This window comes from Carya illinoinensis, chromosome 13 (genome assembly GCF_018687715.1).
Source record: "Carya illinoinensis cultivar Pawnee chromosome 13, C.illinoinensisPawnee_v1, whole genome shotgun sequence".
Lineage (NCBI taxonomy): Eukaryota > Viridiplantae > Streptophyta > Magnoliopsida > Fagales > Juglandaceae > Carya > Carya illinoinensis.
Window position 1 is genome coordinate 16,565,744 of NC_056764.1, and position 16,603 is coordinate 16,582,346.

Here is a 16,603-nt window from a genome sequence, read left to right on the forward strand (position 1 = left end):
TTCAAGGGAAATAATTAGAATCATTGGCTAGGGGCATGCGCAGTAGCGTGAAATGTGTGGAATTCTTGCAACATCGGCAAAAAAAATTTCTTCTCATTCATTATTGAAATGAAAACTAAATACATGGCTTTTCTTTTTCAACAGTAGGCATCATTTTAGATGGACCTTCTTCAATCCGGCACAACTCTCCATCCATTTTTAGCTCCCTCTTTGCTAGTTCATGTGCCACACTATTTCCTTCTCTATAATTAAACTCGATCACTTCCCAATCAGATCTGTGATGGAGAATGAATTTGATTTTTTCACTCGTTGCCCCATCCATGCACATGTAGCCTCCTTCTTGTCAATATCATTGATAACTTTTTGGACATCCCCTTCAAAAGATACCTTCTATAAATTTAGATCACTACATATTTCTATAGCGCTCCACAAAGCACATGTTTCAGCTAGCTTAGTACTTCCATCAAAATTCTTAACAGCACACAGAGAGAACATGATTTCCCCCTCTATAGTCTCTTGCTATCACTCCTATTCCCATATTCTGCTCTGCCTTATTCATTGCTGCATCAAAGTTAATTTTTGTAACATCTTCAGTGGGTGGCAACCATTTCGTTTCCATTCTTCTCTACTAACTAGATTTTACTACTCTTCTTTATCATCATCAGATTCTTGAAAGACTTTAAAATTAAATAAGACAGTTAATTTACACAACCTTATTTGGGCTATCAAATTTCTCCTCAAACACTGCTTTATTCCTTCTGGAATAAATACCTACAAAAATTACATATATTTCTTCTAGTTTTTCCTAGTTAAAATTCTGCTGCAAGTTGCCCCATAGTTGCGAAAAATTTACATCCTCACGAATCCACTTCTGCAATGCACTTTGTCTCTCAACCCATACATCACTTGCAGGTGGGCATGTCCAAAGCATAAATTGAAATAGTCTCCTTTTCCCTGCAGCATATCATGTAATACCCTAGTCTTATTACGTGAGTCTTTACGTCATTTTATTTTATTTCTTAAGTTAAATATGTTCATGTAAAGATTTTTATTATTTCATTTTAGATGGGTGTGTTTTTATTTTTTTATTTTTTTTATGCGGGTTGTTAAAATAAATTAAGTACATGATTTTTAAGGCCTAATAGATGAAGAAATTCATTTTCAAACCCATCGGTCTACACCTAATAGATGAAGAAATTCATTTTCAAACCTATCGGTCTACACCTAATAGATGAAGAAATTCATTTTCAAACCCATCGGTCTACACCTAATAAATGAAGAAATTCATCTTCAAACCCATCGGTCTACACCTAATAGATGAAGAAATTCATTTTCAAACCCATCGGTCTACACCTAACAAATGAAGAACAAGTCTTCTTCATCTCTCTTCCATACTAGCCAACTCCACTTCTCTCTTTTCTTCTCCTCTTCAAGAAATCAATCCTTTCACTTTCTTCAAGCTTTGGACCTTCACTTGACCTCTTGAAAGAATCTAAGAGCTTAAGGTAAATTGTTTAAGATGATTTTGTGTGATTTTAGAAGCTAACTAAATTGTTTAGTTTATGTTTTGATGTTATATTTTATATATATACATATATACTCTGTTTTAAGGGATTAAGTATTTATATGGGGATGTTTTGATGTTATGTTTTGTATATCTACATATATGTTCTGTTTTAAGGGATTAATTATATATATAGGGCTGTTTTGATGTTATGTTAACTAAATTAACTATCTTCTTATGTTACTCTTGTAAAGATTTGTTGAGATGGTAGTTATTTGAAGTAACATTAAGGGTAGAAAACGACGTTGGATTTATAATATTTTAGCCATCGTTAAAAAGGGGATCTAAAGGATGTTGGATGAGTTTTAACACACTTGTTATTTATTGGATTAGGATTTTCTGAAGTTAAAGGAATTTCAGCGGATCAAGGTAAGTAGCTATGACCATGCGTCCACGCCAAGTTCTCTTGTGGAAGAATATATCTCTATCTCTTTCCAAATGTTCTTCTAATTAAAGAATAAATGAGTTTATATTATGTACAAGCCTTTCTTGGTAGCCCATGTTAAGTATCCTATCGATTATAATTGATTGTATGTGTATATGGTAATGCATGCATGTAGATCCTAAGTCATGAAATTTTTTTATACATGCTTCTTGAAATAACTAAGATTTTATTTATATATAAGCATGACATAAAATGTTATTTTTCAAAATAAAAGCATATTCATCGGACTAAGGAAGATATGGAAAATGTTGATTTCAAAGAAAGAAAAGGAATGAATTAATGTATGAAAGTATGTAATGGCCACATGAAAGGAAATGATATCAAAGAAATGGGCAGATTGCAATGCTGGGTAAGTAGTACTGGTAGTGCACCCAGTGCTGCTCCTTGACAGAAAGGGGTTCCTAACCTGTGGCCACGGGTGGAATCCAGGTCCAACATGACCGCTAACCCCAACACACGGGGCGTAATAGTGTGTTGGCCACAAGAAAGTGAAAGATTAAATGAAGTGTATGCATGAAGATATGATATATAAGTATGTATGAAAATAAGAAATAAAGATTTTTGCATGAAAGTATAAAGTAAGTATATGCATGATAGTAAGAAGTAAGTGTATGTATGATGTTATAAAGAAAGTATATGCATGGAAGTATTGTCAGAATTAGTATTGGTTTATGGATGCATGTTTTCAAAAGAAAGTACTATATGCTTTTTAAGTTAACAGCATGGTGTACTACTTACTGAGTATTAGACTCACTTTGTGTTTATGTTTTAAACGTCCAGGTACAGACGAATCTACTGAGGAGCTGAGTATTACTGAGGAGGGATAGGCCGATGTTTAGTAGTCCCTGGGTAGTTTGGTTTCTTCTATGATGATATATGTTTCTTATGTTTTAATAATGGAAACCCTCCTGTTTTAAGTTAGTTTTCTTTTGTAATGACTAAAGGGACTGAGTCCCTTTTTGTTTAAAGTAGTTATCTTAAATAAATGAATGACGGACTCTGAGAGTCCTTTGTAAAGGAATGTAAAGGTATGTCTATTAGATATTTATTTCAGTTAGAAATTAGAATTTATGCGTGATGCGTTCGAATCGTCACGCATTATCTTTAAAATAATAATAATAATAATAATAATAATAATAATAATAATAATAATAATATGGGCATTCATTTAGAATTAAATTTACTATTATAATAGGAAAAAAAAAAGAACAAGTACGGGATCACGGTCTCGCTCTTGTTAGGGTGGGGTTGTGACATATCAGACATAAACATCTTCCACACTTCTTCTAAAATAAATTTTTCTGGATGGGCAAGATTGAATTAAGTGCTTACCAAGGGAACTGCATAGCTATCCCAGGGATATGCATTTTCCAAAACTTTTCCCACCCATTTTTTTTTCCTGGCTGCTCAAGCATTCACCTTGACTAATAACTGCAATGCTTTTCCTTGCATAGGAGGTACTCTTCACTATAAACTTTCCATCCTTTGAGTAGCCCCATATTGCCTTGTCATCAACCTCTCTTCTACTCAAATGTATGCTGCATATTTGAATAGCTTAATCTTTCTTAAAGATATCGAGTTTTAGTTTCTCATTCCAATAGTGAAGATCCTCAATTATCAACTCCTTTACTTTTGAGTTTTCATCCAAGACTTTCACAGGTGACCTTACTTTGAAAGAAAGAGACTGAGGCAACCACTCCTTATTCCAAATAGAAATATTGTGACCATTGACAACCCTCCATACCATTCCTTCTTTTAACAGACCATGTGTTGTCATTAAGCTTCTCCACATTAAAAAAGGTTTAAAACCAAGCTTTGCCTCTATAAACTGAGAGCTTGTATAATATTTGTCCTTGAATATATATACACACACACACATTCAGGCTACGAAAAACTTGCAATGTACACCTTTAGTTGAGATTTGATGGTCAAGGATTAGCCACATCACCTCTACATTCGTTGCGATGACTACAATTGGACAATGAGACTAGAGGATGTTTGAAAACTATTTTCATCTCATTCCATCTTATATCATCTCATTTGATTTCATCATATTTCATTCTCAAACATCATTCAAATATAAATACTTTCAAACTAATCATTACAACTTTCTCAAATTTTCAAACCAAAAAATAAATAAATAAATAAATAAATCAACTTTTTTTAATCACGAAACAAAAATAACATTAAAAAAATTATATTCTAACAAAATTTTAATTTTATAATATTTTTTTATTTAATTTTTTGTCTCTCCTTTCCCAAAACCCAAAAAAAAAAAAAAATTAACTCAAACCATCTCACTACCATTTACAAATAATTAAATTATATTCTAACAAAATTTTTATCTCACCTCATTCCCCAAGTTTTAGGTAGATGGGGGTGGTATGTCCAAAATTAATAATTTGAATTGTAAACTAAAAAATTTTATTAATTAAAGCGTAAATGATGTATTTACCTTATTTGTCGTAAAAAGTCAGGACTCGATCGTAGCTACACCCTTGGTTGGATTTTTCTTTTCATAATACATGCATGGATTCCCTATCCAAGAAGGCATGGAAAAACTCAATCAAACAAATAAACAAAAACTCATCGTCTTTTGATCTCACAATCAATCTTATTGGCCTGGGAGGAAGCAAGAGATTTGACTCATTCCTCTTCTTCCCCTTTCACTTTTCTTCTTACAAGTTTCTTTCTTCCTTCTTTAATTTGCCTTTCCTTTGTTTTTCCTAGGTCAAAATTGGTTTGATGTATCACCTTCTAAACATCTTACACAAAAACTACACTACAAGATCACTTCTTGGCGATCATTGATCCTTAAGTTCTAACAAACCCACGCCTGAAGTTTACTCACCACCACATACAGTCAAGCATGAGTACTCGCACGCATCGTTATGGCTCTCCACCTTTAAATGCGCAAGCTATCCGTGGAGAATCCTGGCAGTTCTTCACCTCGGGTAGGATCTAGATCCTACCCACAAACGTCTCTTGAGTTTGACAACCCGATTTAATTGTGTACACCCTAGATCTTGCTTTTACAATGTTATGATCTATTCATCTATGTTTATATACTTTCGCTAAATATTAATGTTTTAGAGGTGATTGAAGTGAATCTCCTTCAAAAGTGTCAATCACATTGATCATTATGGCAACCTGCCATTTATAGCAAGATTACCCTAAACAGTATCAAGAAATGAGAATTGTTACTGACACAAAAAAAAAACACAAAATAAACTCACAAACATGTGGTTTTATAACATCTGTTAGATCTATTTTAATGTAAAAGTAACTTTACAATCTAACTTATCATATCAAATTAAATCAGTTTGTGAGTTTATTTTTATATAATCTATTTATGACTAAAATATTTTTCTTAACGAATTAAAAGAAAATGATGAAAACAAACTTCCTCGAACGTCGCTCAAGATGAGTACGTACGGCCACACATGAGTTTAAGAAATACTACCATTTTTTACATGTATTTTTCTTTCAGCATAGATTTATATTTTGAACAATTCAACTTGGACAGATTCATGGTCCAAAGCATTACGCAAGATAATATATATCCATGCATGTTAGATATGATATAAATATTACCGATGTGTTCCAGTTCCATGGTCCATAATTTCTGCAGTAAGAAGTCGTGTACATACGTACGTGAAATTATCAGACAAAATATGCCGTGAGTCCGTGACTCAACGTTGATGGATTTGGCCGGTTTTCATATTCATTGTCAAAGTGAAGATTTTGAAACGTTTTATTAATTATACTTACTGATAACAAAATTAAGATTGAACAGGTTATTTTTTAGTTTGCTACAAGAAAAATAGCTTTTTGCGTTACCTAAATTTATCGTAAAAAATACAAAATGCGTAACTAACAATTAATCGAGACTCATTTTGTGTTTTTTAAGTAAATTTATGTGACACAAAAAGTTATTTTTCTTATAGTAATATATATAATTAATTATCAAATATGATATGATTTTTTTAGCTTTTTCCATCCGATCTTAGTTATCAGTATCGTCAATCCAACATCTTTCGTAACGTTTCCCCTAAAACAATGCTAAAAAAGTCAAGGGTACAACACTTTTTCTTTTATTTTATTTTTGCTTCTTTTGATGTGGTCGTTTAGAGAGAAGGTTAGATGTTAAAGTAGTTAATGAAAAACCGTGGAATGTGCATGATAGCTCGGATGGGTGCAACTTTCTTGCTTGACTCGTTCAAAGTCTAATTTAGAAAGAGGAGAAAGCACAAAAAAACGAACAAAAACAATGTTCCTACTGCCCTACTAAAAAATTTAAAGCTTGCTTAATTACAAGTTAATATAGGAATTAGAAAAGATCTGTTGAGTGGTTCTTTTGATAGATAGCTCAAATCGATGCAAAGCAGTCATATCTGACTTTTTCTTTCGTCTTTAGAATTTGGACGTTCATTAATCTTAGTTTGTGAATTAAATTGATAAATTTCTCAATGATCAAAGTATATTTATTTCCTTATTCTTCTTCTTTTTCAAAACAAAAATATCCTAATTTTATTTTAAAATACTGATTACTCTTTTGATGTAGAAATACATAAAGCTTTAGGGTTAGAGGAAAATCCCAAAACTTTTTGAAAATCTTGAGAACAATACTATCATACATAATTAGAATAAAAAAGAGTGATCGGTATAGATACTGATCATATATGTATGCATGACGATGAATTATCATCTCTAGCATAGATACATAGATCAATAAACATGGTGAGGAATCAACATTTTTGTGAAACACACATACACAATACATATAAGCATGACAAGAATCACCTTCTAAGCAATGTAGTTAAAAGCATAATATTTACCAAGGCAATGAATCACCCTCTACTCTAGTTTGTAAAATTTGTAACACTAGTCACACAACATCTCACAGTTGCCTCATAAACATTCGTCACACAGACATACGTTGCCTAATGGGCCAACACGATGTAACTCAACTCACATGTTACCCAACATAGTTGACTCTCACACATAAATATACATATTACACCGAAGAAACGTCTACCTAGCCGTCCAATTGGAAGACACTAACACGTGATATTGAGAGATTCTACATCTTAACTATTAGGTGAGGCCAAATGCGATACCTATTCGCCCAAATCATCATGGGAAATTCTCCTTCATGTATGAAGTTTGTGGCAACATCTCACATGAATGGTTCAAATAAATCGTTGTCTCATCCTATGATGATTGATACATGTTTATCTCATATAGAGATATGATTTCTCACATAGAGATATGTATAAATGAAAATAGTAAACACAATCAAAGTCTCAAAAATCAAGAAGTAAATATAATGATAAACTTAATGACAAAAATTAGATTTATTCATGATCAGAAATGAAAGAGGTTACAAAATATGCATGTGCCTCTTACATACAAAATTCACCCCCACATTCCCTAGTTTGTCTTAAATCGTTGTTCGGCTAGGGCAAGTAACTCTTGTTTCATCAAAGCCACTAGCTTCTTTAGCTCCCCATTCTCCACCTTGCACTGGTATGTGTCTGCCAAGCCTTTTGCACATTGCTTACTCATCCATGTGTTAGACTAGCTACACTCTAGAGCACTTACAACTATTTTTCACTAAATCAATGGAGTGTTCTCCATCTTTCTTCCACTCAACTTCATTGATGGTCTATCCCCTTATGTTGGCGGGGTCCTCACAATCTTGCATGTCTTGAATTGTTCAAGGAAGATCCATCTATATTAAACTTCAAACAATTAACCCTAGGAGGCTTCCAGAAAGGTATTTGCACTTGAATTGGCAAAATATGTTTCTTTTTTTTGAAGTAGAAGAGTGCCTTCATTCCTATGCATCCATACTCTTGAATCAAGTCCAGCACAAATCCTAACAGGAGAGTTTGTAATTTCCTGAAAAGCAAAAACAAAACAAAACTCTTAACAATTCACTAATTTGCAGCTAGTATAGGAGCAAACACTTCAATATTTACTTTATTTTTTCCTCTCTTTTTTTTTTGTTTTCAAACTAGAGAGGCAACTGACTTTAAGATATACGATTGAATGTATCTCATATCTTATTTTATTTTTTTCAGGAAAATAGTAATCTTGGAACTCATCAGTTTGTTGCTTTTGTTGATCGGAATTTAAACGAAAAAGTTAAAAACCCAATCTATTAACACTTTGCCATATTAACGTTTTTGTTCTACTTTACTTTCATCATTCATCATCTATTCCGACTAAAATGGACATAAAGCTGCACACGTGGCCTGCACGTATTATTTTCTCAACCTGAAAAATACATTTGGTAATAACTCATAGAAAAAGCAATTTGATAGTTAAAAAATGGCACTTGCATATCAATACATCATGCATATAATTTTAAATTTTTCGTTCATTTATGGAGAATGCTAAGTAAGAAATGAAAGTTTAATACTTTAGGGTGTCGAAAATGATGAGTTCAAAACAAGTGCAATTAACTTTTCACGATTTAATTATATCTTTTATAAAAATTTTATGTGCAATTAAATTTTATATATTTTTTATGTATTCTATTAATGTGATTATTTATATTTTTTAATATAAAATAAATGTTTTGACCAATCACATCAGTTGAGTACGTAAGGAATACACAAAAATGAGTGTATTATTTTTTTATTTTGTGAATTATAAAACATATGCCCATTTGTATTTGTATATATAATTCAAAAGAGTTTTTTTATCTGTAAAATTCAGATTTTAATTTTTTTTTTTTCAAATCAAATCATGTAAAGTAAATATTTTGACTTGTAAATAAAATTCTTTTTAATTCAATATCGTATGATCTCTAATTTAAGTAACAAGTAATTACTTAATAAACAAAATGGACTTTTATTAAACAAGAGATATGTACAAAAGGACGAAGATATTTTTTTAAAATAATTTGATTTTAGGATAAAATGAAAGTGAAATTACAATATTATCTAAGATTTGGATATTGTCAATTACGAGTTAAGGAACCCATCACATTATTTGAAAAGAAACAAAATTTAAATAAATTTAATTGGTCAGAGTCCTTTTCGCTGTCTTCTTTTTCCTTTTTAATTACGAAAGGCACGGTATGTGCATCGTTTACCCCCCAGACCTCTTTGATATTATGGCCTGTCCACTCCGAACGGAGGACTCAGGAGTCAGGAGAGACCAACTTCCCAAGTTAGAAACAAAGGATTGAAATTCAGGTAAGGAATTAAGGTCAAAATCGTCATTAGGAACGTTCTTAGCGGCGAGCGAGAGCGAGAGCGAGAGACTCGTGGAGGGTCGCTCGGTGCGATGCGTGGAGATGGAGGCCAGGTGACACAGAATGCAGAGGTCCTGTTGCAACGCCAAGCCCTTCCAATGGCGGATCGTCGCGTCTTATAAATCCTAGCCCTCCCCCCTTCTCTGGTTCCTACCCGGACCTCGTCAAAATTTCTTCTTGATTCGTTTTTCTCAGGTTCGATCGCCGTGTCTCCCCTCGCTTTAACCTCCGATTCCCGCTTCTCACATTTACTCGCCGGATTTATCGGCATTGCCGTCGAATTGTCTTTCTCTAATCGCAATCTCTCTGTCTCTATTTTCTCATGCGTTCTTTCGGTTTCTCGGTCAAATTTGGTTTTCCCGGATTCATGTTTTAAAAGTGCCTTTATAGCCCCCATCATTGATTAGAACATCATCATCTAACCCTTTTTTATCCCTCTCAGCAATAACTTTTCTATATATTTTTCTTATTAATCCTTTCGCTAAAAAAATTTTACTAGAGAGCTTTGTTTTTGTGGTTTGGTTGCTCTGGGTTTCTTTGTGATTGAAATTGAGAATTTGAATTTGAATCTGTTCGCGTAGAAAATGGCGGAGTCGGGGAAACTTCTGTACATAGTGGTGGTGGAGGATGGAGAAGACAAGAAAGAGAAAGAAAAAGAGAAAGAGTCGTTTAGGTACACGCGTCCGGTTCTGCAGAGTACTCTGCAGCTCATGGGATGTAAAGCTCGACATGCGTTCAAGGTAGTATATGGTTTTTGCTTACGTGCTTTAGCTATGATCTTCTTATTTTGAATCTAATCTAATTCGTACTAAGTTTCTTTTATTTATCGTTTGTGTTTAGTTGGTGTGTCTGTGCTTTTATGTAACGTCGTAGGTGATTTACGGGGATTGATTTGGGTTGCATGCAATGTTTTCTGTGAATTTTCTGAGTATGTTGTCTTTAAGGTCTTTAACATTATAGTAGTTTGTTGCTTATCCAAAAAAAAAAAAAAAAAAAAACATTATAGTAGTTTGTTGAACATCTCCTTAAAATGATACTCTTATTTTTCAAGGCTACATCGATGAGTATTAGTCGGTATTTTTTGTGAGCATCAGTTTATATTGATCTGTAGTGCATGATGCTGTTCTTGAAGATTTGGTCCTTTCCTTTCCTTTAATTTGTTTTATTAATAAGATCCTATTTTATGGTCTGCATGTGGTCCTTGTAATGTCTTTGACCTGACCTGTTTACCGACATATCCTTGGTTCAGCCATTGGCGTTTGTTGGAGTATGAATCGGCTTTGCAAACTTAGTAGACTCTCTCTCATCTTGTCCTCCCAGGGTCGTTGGTGCTCTATTGTTTTATAAACGTAAATTTTCAATTCTTTTAATGATTGAAAACATAGGCGATCCAATTATTCAATGCGTGACTAAAAATTTCCTTGGTGGAAAATAACTTTTCTCTGCCTCCCCCCCAACCCCCCCTCTCTATCTCTGGCTCTCAACGAAGTTTGAGCACAAATTGAGAACTTGAAGGGGTCTTTTGTCATGCTATTTACTACTCAAAGCACCTTTAGTGCCCTGTGGCTGTCTATGCTATTATGTCACATTATTCTTTTAAGATTATTATTTTTTTCCCACTGTTGTTGATATATCCTTACCAAATTCGATTTCTGCACTTGTGCTTTCAAAGTATGGATATGTAGATCAGGTTGTTGTTTTTGTGCAATCCAGAATTGAAGGAGTTATTTCTTGGTTTTATTGCCATCCATCTCGGGCCTGCATGTATATTAGTTAGATCATACATACTAGTGTTCACTCAGGTGTCCAATTTGAATATTTAGCAAAATTAGGTTGCAAGGAAAGTGTTTATATTGAAATAAGAACACAATTCAAACGTATTCCCTGGTGTAGTGTTGCCTCTTAATTTTTTGTTTCTTGGTAAGCCGTTGCTTAACATTTTTTTTTTCATTGTTTGGAGTTGGAGGATTGAGTTACTTCTTTATTAAAGCACTGAGTTTCTTTGGTGAATTATTGCAATTGACTCCCATGCGTTGCTAAGTAAATAATGCTTTTGTTAAATGTATTTCCTCTCATCAGATAAGCCAACGAGTTCTTGAATTGATCAGAAGTGTAAATTCGAACGATGCTTTGCTTCCAGAAGTAATGAGCACATTGACATTGGATGCTTCGGTAGATCATGGCTGTCCTACCAGTGGTTGCTTGGGAAAAACAGAGGCGCCCAAGCATTTGGTTGCAGTGAAAGATGATAGAAGTAAGAGTGTACCATTTGAATTGTACAAAATACGAACGACAGTTGTTGTCAGAAGGAAAACTTTCCTAGATGTTGTGTGTGATGCACTGGCTGAATATAAGTATGTGGGTCCCAACCAGAGGGCAGATTTAGTTTTGGCATGCAGGTACATTGTAATCTCATACCTTTATTCACCTGAGTCTATACTTGTCCTAATCTAAGGAATTCACTGTTCCTAGTTTTTTTTAGCATTGTAGCTTGTTGGTGTAGTCAGTAGCATATGTTGTGCTACTATGCATTTTCTTTTATTTTTTATTTTTGGTCCTCTGCATTGCTTATATTATAGACTTGCTGTTGCCTTTTCCTATGGGCATTGTTGGATATTGGGTTCTGTTGAATTCTTGTCAAAGTTCTTATTTGCCGGGATAAATTACATGATTTTTTTTTTTTTGTAAAACAGTTCCACTTGTCTGCTAATAATTTCTTGGCCCGTCTAGATTGGCCCTGAATAAATTCCTTTCACTGCTGTGGGGTTTTATGTTTGTGAAGTGTGATTTAAAATAAAAAAAAATGTAAAATCTTTATATGACTCTCTAGTTTACATAATGGATATGATGTCTTGCATCTCTGACATATTTTTTGTATGTTTGGTGTTCTTTTTTGCTACCATGTTAGTATATTGGCTAGTATATTCATGGCTACATCTATGAATGAATTATGTATATTAGTTGTAGTGCCTTTTAAACACTCGTTATTCCTTTCCAATCTAATCCCAAACGCAATAATTGCTGTGTTACCTTGTCCTTAGGCCCCCACTTGCAATTTTTCCGTGCTGTTCTTGCCCCATGGGCTGTTATTGGTACTTCATGAGAAGTTGTCTGTTTATTTAGAATTAAACGGCTGCTTATTTTTTAGTTCTGGCTTTGGATTTGTAGGTTTCATGTAGAGAAAATTTTGCACAGTAGGATACTGTAAAGCATAGTTGCTGAGAAAGTTAGTTTAGATGGAAAAACTGCAGAAAGCTTTTTGCAATGCTCGTATGAAACCTTGCCAAAATTTGATGAATTATCTTGACATTCATTTTTCATCAATTTCAAAAATCTCCTGCTTCATTTTCTGTCAGATTTCTTGGATAACTTGCACACTTCTCATTTTAAATGTGCTTCGACATCTAATTGATGATTCTTTGTGCTAGTTCTCTTTGGCAAAAGTAGTATTTTGCTTTCTCAAGCTGAAACTTCGGCTAAAATAGGAATGAGACCACTGATAACTTTGTTACCATCATATTTTATCTTTATTGCGGGATTATTTCCTTTATATGGATGGTAAGGAGGTTAATTTACTTTGAGGAGTGTTAACTTATTTTTCTTCTACATTGTATTGTGCTCTGCCTGATTTACATTTCTTGTTGTAGAATCCGAGAAAGGAAGGAATCTGTGACTGTACTATTGTGTGGCACTAGTGGCTGTGGCAAGTCTACTTTGTCAGCATTGCTGGTATTTTGCGTCGAGTACACTAGTTTGTTATCATCTTATTTTGTAGAATGGCGTATAATATTTAAGTTGTAAGAAAGGATTTGGAGATTTGAAGCTCATGTATAGATGCTTTATTTACTTTTCTTTCTCTACGTTCACATGATTTAAAAATCTGAGATCATCGATGTCTTGCAGGGTAGCAGGTTGGGGATCACAACAGTTATATCAACCGACTCTATTCGGCATATGATGAGGAGTTTTGTAGACGAAAAGCAAAACCCTCTACTATGGGCTTCAACCTACCATGCAGGGGAGTTCTTGGATCCTGTGGCTGTTGCAGAAGCAAAGGCCAAAAAGAAAGCTAAAAAATTGGCAGGCATTTCACACTCGCTTCCCAAGGATGAACTACTTGGTGGTTCTTCAACTGAGAAGTCTGAGGCTAGATCCTCGCCAGGGGGTTTTAGCTCAACTGACTTGATTAGTCCAAAGCAGATGGCCATTGAAGGATTTAAGGCACAAAGTGAGATGGTAATTGACAGTCTTGATCGGCTGATCACCGCATGGGAAGAGCGAAAAGAATCAGTGGTTGTTGAGGGTGTTCACTTGAGCCTTAATTTTGTGGTAAATATATTCTGCTAATATTTTTTTCATCAGTCGTCTTCCTCTCTTTTTGCTGAAAAGTTATCTCCGTATGTTTACTCTTAAACATCAGATGATTTTAATCCCGATCTGCAGATGGGGCTTATGAAGAAACATCCTTCTATCATACCATTTATGATATACATCACAAATGAGGACAAACACTTGGAACGATTTGCAGTACGTGCTAAATATATGACACTGGACCCAGCAAAGAACAAATATGTAAAGTATATCCGAAACATCAGAACAATCCAAGACTATCTATGCAAGCGGGCTGACAAGCATCTTGTCCCCAAAATAAACAATACCAATGTTGATAGAAGTGTAGCAGCCATCCATGCTACTGTTTTCAGTTGCCTTCGTAGGCGTGACACAGGGGAACACCTGTATGATCTTGCCACAAACACTGTTACTGTGATTGACGAGGAGTACAGAAACCAGTGTGCTGCCAATTCATTGACCTCCAAGGGGATGTTTCAACTGCTTCAGAGGAAAGGCTCCTCTAGGCATCTCATGGCTCTCGTTAATACTGATGGATCTGTGGCAAAGGCTTGGCCTGTAGATTCAGTCGATAGTAATGGGAAGCCAATTTTGGGCCATGTGACCCAGATTGGTAAGGCTGAACCAGTTAATCTTCAGTTTGGTCTCTACGGAATCAGTGCGTGGCCCAGTGATGGTGGCACCAGTCGTGCTGGAAGTGTTGATGAGTCAAGAGCTGACGGTACTGATACTGGAAGTAGATATTATTCTTCTTGCTGCAGCTCACCGAGAATGTCTGATGGACCTTCCAAGGAGGTATTTTCTAAACGTTTTATCATTTCCAGAAAACCTATTATAGTTTTGTTTCCTTTATTTCTAGTACAACCAGAAATTTACACAAAATGAATTTAAATTGAAAATCCAAGGTTATAGTCGATCCATCTTTGAATTTTGTGATATAGATAAGATCAATGAAAACTTTCTGCAGCAATTGATTAGATACACTACTATCTGCAAGGATTTTTAATTGTTATCTTTTTGTTCAGCTCAAGGAGGAGCACTCAGTGCATGGTAGTGATGAAGAAATTGATGATCCACCCGAGGCAGCTACTGATGATGATCTAAGTGATGACCATGACAAAGAGGTCCTTGAAGAGGTATGGATTTAATGTCTATTATATATAAATCATAAGTTTATCTTGTAACTTAAAGAGAATAACTGGAGTCATCTGAAGAACTACCGCAGCTCAAAAATTACATCTGGCATGTCAGCTGGATTTGTTTTTCTATCAAATAAAGTCCTATACATGGGTGTTTAAATTACTTTTAACACGTTGATTAATTACAAGTGAATTATTATGTGACCTGGCTTAGGCTGTGACACAGATAAGCAAAGCTTTATGAACTGTGCCGAAAAAAAATTTTTTTAAAAAAAAAAAGGAAAAGAAAAAGGAAGTACAAAACATTCTTTGTAATTTTGATGCTCTGGCACAGGTCAAGATAGTTGGGAAAAACATTTAGATTACTAAACATTTAAATATTTAAACAATCACTAAACATTTTCTCTGCTATACAGATCGGTTCAGTTGATGAGGAGTCTACAAAATCGGATGAAGAGTACGATGATCTGGCAATGCAAGACATAATGGAGAATGGATACTGTTCAGATGATGATGAGGCCAAGGATAAGCTTGCGCCTGTTCGTAGGGATGAATCCCTGGATATGCAAGGGGATAAATATCGCCAAAACCTGGAGCTCTTCCAGAGAACTAATAGTGAGCCTTTGTCAGAGCTGTGTTCTTACTCTTTGTTTATGGAGAAGAATGAGAGGCGAAAGCCTTCTGGTAATGTCAAAATGAGAAAACGCTCCCTCAGCATTCCACCCCATAGAAAGCATCGGTCGTTTATTGGTGACCCTATTCTTTCAGGCGCTCCTCTGGGGTAGCACAAAAATTTTGTCTCGGTTTTTAGTGTTTTTGCGTTTTCTCTCTTTCCTTTTCCAGCTTTTACTTAGAAAGAGTACCCTACCCAGGCAAGTTCAGTTCGTACCCTCGGATGTGTATAGTATAACTTGGTTTATGGTTTTTAATGACTTGGAACACTCTTTGTTGTGCTTTTTTTAATTTTTATTTTATTTTTAATTTTTAATTTTTAATTTTTGGTGTGCTGGCGATCCTCAGTTCATGCAAAATGTATATATAACTGTGTTTGGCGGAGTGGAAAAAGAAAGGGGTAGGCAAAGAAAGAGATGGTGACGAGGGTGCGGATGACGGGTGAAAGGCGACGGGAGGGCATATGTGGAGAAGTAACTCTAAATTAGTCTCAAAACCCGGTCCACCAAATTTGCCAAAACTGTGGGAATTACGTATATCCTCTGTTTTTCGGTCCTGAGGATCAGACGAAGCAGGGTGTTGTGTTTAAAACCCGAATATACAATAATATCCAAAGATTCCCAATACAGAAATTCAATCCAATGTTTCAATATGACAATTTATATATATATATATCTATATATATACAGATTCAAAACAGAACTTAACTCATGAATCTCAATATGATATGATACTGATTAAAGCCGAAACTCAGTTGAGATATACAAATGATAGGATAATGATAACAGGATGACAAGATAAGCAAATAAATCTGTAAATAAGCAAGAAAATATGCACGGAAATAATAAAGAAGAAGATACAAGCAGAGATTACGTAGTTCGGCCCTAATGGCCTACATCCACGACAGGAACAGCCTCAGAGATCACTTTATTAATGAATCTTCAAGGCCAAAATGCCATTGTACAAGATAGAACTACAATGGAGTCAAGAAAAGCCACAAGATTTTGGCTTTTCTTTTTCCCTCTCAAACCCTAGTTCTTTCTTTCACTCGGACTCACCCAAACTCTCAGACGGCCTCTGTACAAAATGAATCACTCTCTTAACCCTAACACGATAAACACATATATATATATATATATGAAGTAAAGATCAATCGGACGGCTTTC

At 34.7% G+C, this 16,603-nt stretch overlaps 1 protein-coding gene across 2 annotated transcripts; it reads left to right on the top strand.

The window, feature by feature from the left end:
- The first annotated feature begins 9,065 nt into the window (after positions 1–9,065).
- Positions 9,066–15,746, top strand: LOC122292292 (P-loop NTPase domain-containing protein LPA1 homolog 1). Of its 2 annotated transcripts, none has more exons than XM_043100548.1 (8): positions 9,066–9,217; positions 9,858–10,016; positions 11,356–11,675; positions 12,924–13,005; positions 13,180–13,605; positions 13,720–14,421; positions 14,652–14,762; positions 15,182–15,746. In XM_043100548.1, exons 2-8 carry the CDS (start codon positions 9,861–9,863, stop codon positions 15,548–15,550), a joined length of 2,166 nt encoding a protein of 721 aa, XP_042956482.1. In that variant the 5' UTR covers positions 9,066–9,217; positions 9,858–9,860; the 3' UTR covers positions 15,551–15,746. The 2 variants fall into 2 exon arrangements, with proteins under 2 accessions (XP_042956482.1, XP_042956481.1); XM_043100547.1 differs by having other exon boundaries at positions 9,110–9,471.
- Positions 15,747–16,603: the final 857 nt, after the last annotated feature.

Bases quoted from the DNA above. Each gene is read 5' to 3' on its own strand.
- LOC122292292 (XM_043100548.1), top strand. From the start codon at position 9,861: ATGGCGGAGTCGGGGAAACTTCTGTACATAGTGGTGGTGGAGGATGGA. The intron at 11,676-12,923 runs GTACATTGTAAT...TTCTTGTTGTAG, and splicing joins GATTTAGTTTTGGCATGCAG to AATCCGAGAAAGGAAGGAAT. The intron at 13,606-13,719 runs GTAAATATATTC...CCCGATCTGCAG, and splicing joins ACTTGAGCCTTAATTTTGTG to ATGGGGCTTATGAAGAAACA.